General features: G+C 41.2%; 1 protein-coding gene across 1 annotated transcript in view; it reads left to right on the top strand.

The window, feature by feature from the left end:
- The first annotated feature begins 1405 nt into the window (after positions 1-1405).
- Positions 1406-7402, top strand: part of LOC105004031 (C-C motif chemokine 3-like) — a 32882-nt gene continuing 26885 nt past the window's right edge. Inside the window, exons 1-2 of the mRNA XM_010861523.1 lie at positions 1406-1513; positions 7253-7354. Of these exons, the coding sequence (XP_010859825.1) occupies positions 1447-1513; positions 7253-7354 (169 nt within the window). The 5' untranslated portion in view covers positions 1406-1446. The remainder of the gene's footprint in view (positions 1514-7252; positions 7355-7402) is intronic.

The raw sequence follows: 7402 nt of genomic DNA, 5'->3' as shown, positions 1-7402 counted from the left end.
AAAAGAGTTGGGGATACCAGACCACCTTACCTGTCTCCTGAGAAACCTGTATAGGGCTCAAGAAGCAACAGTCAGGACCAGACATGGAACAACTGAGTTATTCAAAATTGGGAAAAGAGTATGTTAAGGCTGCATATTGTCACCCTGCTTATTTAACTTATATGAAGAGTACATCATGAGAAATGCCAGGCTGAATGAGTCACAAACTGGAATCAAGATTTCTGGGAGAAATATCAACAACCTCAGATATACAGATGATACCCTTCTAACGGCAAAAAGTGAAGAGAAACTAGAGAGCTTCTTGATGAGGGTGAAAGAGGGGAGTGAAAAAGTTGGCTTAAAACTCAACATTCAACCAGTTGAGTTTGGTTGGCAACCAGTCCCATCACTTCATGGCAAATACATGGGGAAAAAATGGAATCAGTGACAGGTTTTATTTTCTTGGGCTCCAAAATCACTGTGGATGGTGACTGCAGCCATGAAATTAAAAGATACTGGCTCCTTGGAAGAAAAGCTATGACCAACCTAGACAGCCTATTAAAAAGCAGAGACGTCACTTTGCCAACAAAGTTCATCTAATCATAACTATGGTTTTTCCAGTAGTCATGTACAGATGTGAGACCTGGACCATAAAGAAGATTCAGCGCCAAAGAATTGATGCTTTGGAATCGTGACGCTGGAGAAGACTCTTGAGAGTCCATTGGATTGTAAGGAGATCAAACCAGTCAATCCTAAAGGAAATCAACCCTGAATACTCATTGGAAGGACTGATGCTGAAGCTGAAGTTCCAATATTTTGGCCACTTGACACAATAAGACTTACTGGAAAAGACCCTGATGCTGGGAAAGACTGAGGACAGGAAGAGATGGGGGGGACAGATGATGAGATGGTCGGATGGCATCACTGACTCAGTGGACACGAATCTGAGCATACTTCAGGAGACAGTGAAGGACAGGGAAGCCTGGTGTGCTGCAGTCCATGGGGCCACAAAGAACTGGACACAGCTTAGTGACTGAACAACAACCTCAAGCAAGCTATTTAATCTTGTCATACCTCAGTCGTGATGCTTAAAGAGGAAAGCATTTTGCACACAGAGGTTGTTGGGTTACATCTCCTATATATCATCTATCTATCTTTTCCTCTCTCATTGTCTTTCCCTTTCTCCCTCTCTTACTTTCTCTCATATGATATATTTATTTATTACTAAGGAGATATAGTTCCCTTGTCTCAAAAACTGGTTTGGAAAACAAACATTGCCCAGCACCACAAAGTTTGTGAGTTTGTTTTTTCCCAGAAAAGTTCACTGCTTGACAAAGTCCAGGATTCAAGTTACCTAAATGTTGACGGTGGCCATGAACTCTGGCCCAGCCTCTGTTTAGGAGGGTATAAATCTCAGCTGCTTGGGTCTTGCTCCATTATCAGCACACAAAGGCCTCAACTAGCAACATGAAGTTGGGTGGTCTCTTCCTCCTGGCCAGTCTCCTCACCCTCAACACAAGGCTCCAGGCAATTGGTAAGTCTCGTCCCACCTTTCAGAACAAGAGAGTCAGGAAGTGGGGAATCTAGGACTGTCCTGTGCAGTCCAAAGTGGGGATGGAGCGGGGATGGGTAAACATGGAGAACAGTCCACATAAGGAGACTCTGGGGCACATTTTAATTTTCCCCACGAGTCCCCATGCCAGCATCCCTCTGTGTCTGCCGACCTCCTCTCTCTCTTTCTCCAAAGGCCAACCTCTCCATTTGCGCTGCCCTCACCTCCTCCTCTGAACAGCTTCTGGGTCTGTTCCCAGTATTTCTAACCTTCTTCTCTCCATTTGATTCTACCTACAAGCATATAAATTCCTGTATTGTTGAGACAACATTTTTCTGAACCCTCTTCTGTCTTCTCTTTCTCTTTCTTCCAAACCACTGACCCCTGAGCCCTTCCAATAGATCTTCAACCACCACCACTACAGTCACCACTGATACCAAGCCCCCTCCCCCACACTCCACTCTCCAAAGGCACCAATACCTTCTTGACTGACAATCTAATAATTTTTCTTAGTTGTCAATCTCCTTGGTATCTCTGCAGAACTGACATTGTTCAGAATCTTTTCAGTCCAAAACTCTCTCTTTGCTCTCTGACGGCTTCTCTCTTTGCTCTTCCTTTCCTGTGCCTTTGGCTTTCTTTTCTTTCTACCAATACCGCCCCCCAACCTTATAGACTCACAGTTAAACATGATTTCTCTGGTTGCCTTGCTCCTGCCTTGAGTTCAGTCACTAAGTCAACCAGTGAGAATTCCAATCCCACTCTTTGAGACTCCATGGACTGTAGCCCACCACGCTCCTCTGTCCATGGGATTTTCCAGGCAAGAATACTGGAGTGGGTTGCCATTTCCTCCTCCAGTGGATCTTCCTGACCCAGGGATCAAATCCATGTCTCCTGCCTTGGCAGGTGGTTTCTTCACTATTGCGCCATCTGGGAAGCCTGCTCCTCCCACTCCGATGTAATCAATGACCAGTCTTTGTGAAATCTTCTTTCACAACTTCTCTTACAGCCTTTCCAAACTGACCTGTACCACCCTAGTTACATGCCTGGACCCTTGCAATACTCTTGGAACTCTCTCTCATCCAAAACACATATTGTGTGTTGAATTCCAGCCAACTCTATGCATGAATGTGAGATTGTTCTTCCCAAAGTGCAGCTCTAATCAGGTGACTGATTTCCTCAAAATGCAAATGTGTTCTCTTATGTGACAACCTCCCCAACTCCTGCCTGTGGAAATCTCCTTAATCCTTAAAAGCCCCACTGTACTGTCTATCTCCACCATAAGCATAATGGACATACTCATTCCTTCTAGATTAGGGCAGTAGTTCTCAAAGTTTAATATGACAAGAATCATCCAAGGAGCCTGTTAAATTGCAGACTGTGATTCAGGTCTGGAGTGGGGCCCAAGATTACGAATTGTTATTAAGCTTCATGGTGATGCTAATAATCCTGCCAACAGACCACATTTTAAGTAGAAGAGACTCTGCCAGCATTTTTGAATCACCCCAAAAAGCTTGTTAAAAGAAACCAATGCCAACATCCTCTGCTCAGGCTCTCTGAGGTCTCTAGCTTTCTCTGTGTGGGGTGTGTGTGCTTACTGAGATAAAATTTACCATTTTAAGGTGTACCACTCAGTGGTTTTGATATATTCACATTGTTGGGCAGCCATCTAGCTGTCATCTAGCTGTAGCTCATTTTCATCACCCTCAAAAGAGATCCCATACCATTATCCAACTCCCTGTTCTGAACTTCCCCCACCCCTGACAACCTCTAACCTACTTCCCATCTCTAAGCATTTTTCTATTCTAGATATTCCATATAAAGGAAGTCATTTAATAATGTGATCTTTTGTGTCTGGCTTCTTTCACTATTTTCAAGGTTCATTTAAGTTGTAGCATCTATCAGTACTCCACTCCTTTTCATGGTTGGATTATGTGGATCTACCAGATATGATTTATATATTCATCAGTTGATGGACACTTGGGGTATTTCTACTTTGTGGCTAGTATGAAGTTAATGCTACTACGAGCATTTGTGTGCAAATGTTTGTGTGAACATATTTTCAATTCTGTAGGGTAAAATTGCTAGGAGAGGACAAAAAATTGCTAGGAGTGGACATAGTCACATAGCAAGTCTATGTTTAATTTTTTGAGGCACTGCCAAGCTGTTTTTCACAAAGCCTGCACCAATTTAACCGCAATCAACCAGCGAGAGTTCCGATTGCTCCCATATCCTTGCCAACACTTGACACCTGACGTTTGATTATAGCCATCATAGTGATTGTGAAGTGGTATCCCACTGTGGCTTCAATTCACATTTCCCCAGTGACTAATGATGTTGGACACTTTTTCATATGCTTAATGATCATTTGCATATGATGTATTCAAGAAATAGCTAGTCAAGTCCTCCTTTTGCAAAATAGAAGTATTTGTCCTTTTCTTGCTGAGTTGTAGGAATTCATGATATATTCTGAATATTAGACTGTTATTAGATATATGATTTGCAAAGATTTTCTCCTATTCTATGATTTGTCCTTTCATTTACTCAATAGTGTTCTTTAACGGAAAAAAAAGTCATTAATTTTATGAAGTGCAATTTCTTTACCTCTTTTGTTGCCTGTGTTTTGGGTGTCATTTCTAAGAAATCATTGCCCAATTCAAGGTCACAAAGATTCACACTGATGGTTCCTTCTAAGAGTTTTATAGTTTTAGCTCTTATAGTTAGGTCTTTGATCCATTTTGAGTGAATTTTTGTGTATGTAGGTATATACTATGTATGCATGCATTTATGGTTTGAGGTAGTAATCCAAATTTATTTTTTTGCATGTGGATGTCCATTTGTCCCAGCATCATTTGTTGAAAAAAAAAAATCCCATTCTTTCCACATTGAATGGTCTTTGTCTGTGTGTGTGTGTGTGTGTTTAAATCCCAGCTAATTCTCTAGCACAGTAATGGTTAAACCACTTCTCTCCACTCTTTTCTGTACCTCTTTCACGCCACTTTCTATCAAACGTTTAACGTTGTGAATGACAGTCTGTTGAGAGCAAACTTTGATTTCCCACCCTGATTATTTCTGCCTTGCTGATGTGAAACCTGACTCATACCTCTATTTCCTCAAATATCGAGTCCCTGTTCTTTACATACAGTAGGTATTTTTTAAGGAATAAGTTGATGAATTAGAAACAAGGGAATGAATGAGTAAATAAACTATGAACGAATGAATGAATGGCTGAACGTTAACAAAGGGTTATGATCCCCAGCCTTCCTCCACAAATTGGCAACAGCTTATGAAATCCTAAAATGTCAGAGACATGCTGTCTCTGGGAGAATCTCTAGTCCAGCTCATCTGGACTCATCGGCGTCATCTGGAGCCCTCATTAAAATATACACGTATAGGATCAACCCTGGAGAACCTGAGTAATCAAGTCTGGACCAAGACCTACTCTCTGTAGTTCATTTGAAAGCTCCCAGATGATTCTGATCATCAGCCACATTTGAGAGTCACTCATCTAGTCCAACCTCTCTTTACTTGCTCAAGCCACACACCAGACAACCCCCATTTACAGACGATAACAGGGAAACTGAATGAGATTCATAGTGAGGGTGGCAGAAGCAGGTCAGCCACTGGCAGGACCCACAGTGAGAATCCTCTTGTAGGTGGTGATGTGCTTGTTGGTTGAGATGTTCTTTTGCCCAAGACTTTGAAGCAGCTTTGAGGATCTGTTTCCATCTTTAAACTCTATCTCTATGAGTATCAAGACTAAAATCCAGTAAGTGCTTCTATCAGAAATAGTTTCTTTGTTGATGTATGGCAGAAACACAACATTGTAAAGCAATTAACCTTCAATTAAAAATAAATATTAAAAAAATAGTTTCTTGACCTCTGGGAGCTCAACTCTGTATTCAAGGTTAATTTCACTGAGTTGCGTAACACAAGGGACATGTGCGTTAATGGTAAATAACCCTGAATTCAGATCTGAATAACCCAGATCTTATTTACTGGAAGGGTCAGATGAGGTTCTATTGGAGCTCGTGTTTACACAGTGAAGTCCTAGATCAAAGTGTATCCTGAGTCTATTAGGACATGGTCATTCACAACATAAATAATCATGGTATTTAAGTGTCTCAACCCAGTCTTTTCTGATCGTGAAGGTGTCTGTGTGGGGCAGTGCCAAGAAGACCGGGACGGCACGGCAGGAGAGAAGTGCGTCAGCAATGGCTGTGGCCACGTGTGCTCACCAGCCCCGCAAGCAAGGCTGAGTGCCCTGCCCGAATTCCTCAGCTCCACAGGAATATGCCTGGTCCCGCCCAGCCTTCCAACTGCTTAACACACACACACCCGAATAGTTCAAACAGTTACCTTATACTAAGTTCTTTGAGTACTACCCACTACCCTGCATGCTAAGCCTCTTCATTCGTGTCCTACTCCGTGCGATCCTATGCGCTGTAACCTGTCAGGCTCCTCTGTCAGTGGGATTCTCCAGGCAAGAATACTGGAGAGAGTTGCCATGCCTTACTAGTCCTCATTTTGCTATCTCTCCAGTACTTGGGTTAGCTGACAATCCATTCTTAGTAGATTCCTCAGGAAGTTCCCATGGGAACGATGTCCCGAGTCTTCTCCATCAGTCACTGCATTGCTTCCCACAGATTTCTGCACAGAGGCAGACACCTCACTGCTCTGGGGGAGTTTAGTGTTGTGTCTCCTTTCATCCACTCGTATTTTGGAGTTTGAGGGGATACCTTATTCCACAGTTTTGTCGTCTATGTGTTTTAAATTTTGCTATTTTGATAGTTTTGTGTGTGTGTTTATGGGGAGACTTTAGAAAATTCAAAAATGTATGCAATCTACACAATTAAAACCATTTTTCCAGAATCTGACATTATTTTTGTTGAACAACTTCTTTTGCCTTTATGAAGTGTCTGCTTGATCCTTTTGCTCATTTTTCTGTTATGTTATCAGTTGGTGCTATTGATTTATAAGGAATTCTGGATGCAAGTTGTCTGTTGTATGCTTGGATTATAAACAGTTTCTACTAATGTGGCTTTCTTTTCACTCTCTTAATGCTGTCATTCAATGAAGAAACATTCCTAATTTTAATGAGATTCCATCTGCCTATCTGTTTTAATGGTCAGTAATACTTCTGTGATGTTTAAGAAATACTTGCCTATCCCAAGATCATAAAGCTGTTACAGTATCTTCTAGAAGCTTTATTGCTTCACCTTTTAATTAGGTCTATAACTTATTTGGAACAGATTTTGTTGTGTGGTATGAGGTAAGAGACAAGATTCCTTTAAAAAAAAATATATATATATATATACACATATATATAAACAATCCAGTTAACCCAATTGCATTTCAGTTCTGCAGCTTTGCTTAAAATTATCTTATTTTCTTGATTATTGTTGGTTTAGGGGAAACCATATAAACTTTTAGAATAAGCTTACCCATTTTTGTGAAAAATTCTTCTATGATTTTGACTGGGATAGTACTAACTTTATTGGGGTGGGAGAAATGATATGTTTATAACACAATCTTTTCATCCATAAACATGGCGTCTCTCTCCACTTATAAGATAGCTAATTTTATTTTTCTTAGTAGTATCACATACATTTCTGCACATAATTGGTTAGATTTATTTTTTGAATGTTATTGTAAAGGCATTTAAATTATTTATTTTCGAACTCAAGACTTCAACGCTTTTAACTGCATCTTTCCTCTTGTCAGGCACCTGTGTGAATGAGTGCAGAGAAGACAGGGACTGCGGGGCAGAAAGAGAATGCCTCCAAGTGGGCTGCCAGCACGTCTGCCTGCCTCTAGCTACAGCAGGTGAGTCCCGACTTTCTCCACCACCGTCTGTCCTGCGAGAGTTAGGAG

Source organism: Bison bison, unplaced genomic scaffold (genome assembly GCF_000754665.1).
Source record: "Bison bison bison isolate TAMUID 2011002044 unplaced genomic scaffold, Bison_UMD1.0 scf7180017864472, whole genome shotgun sequence".
NCBI lineage: Eukaryota > Metazoa > Chordata > Mammalia > Artiodactyla > Bovidae > Bison > Bison bison.
This window is presented reverse-complemented; position numbering and strand designations above follow the sequence as displayed.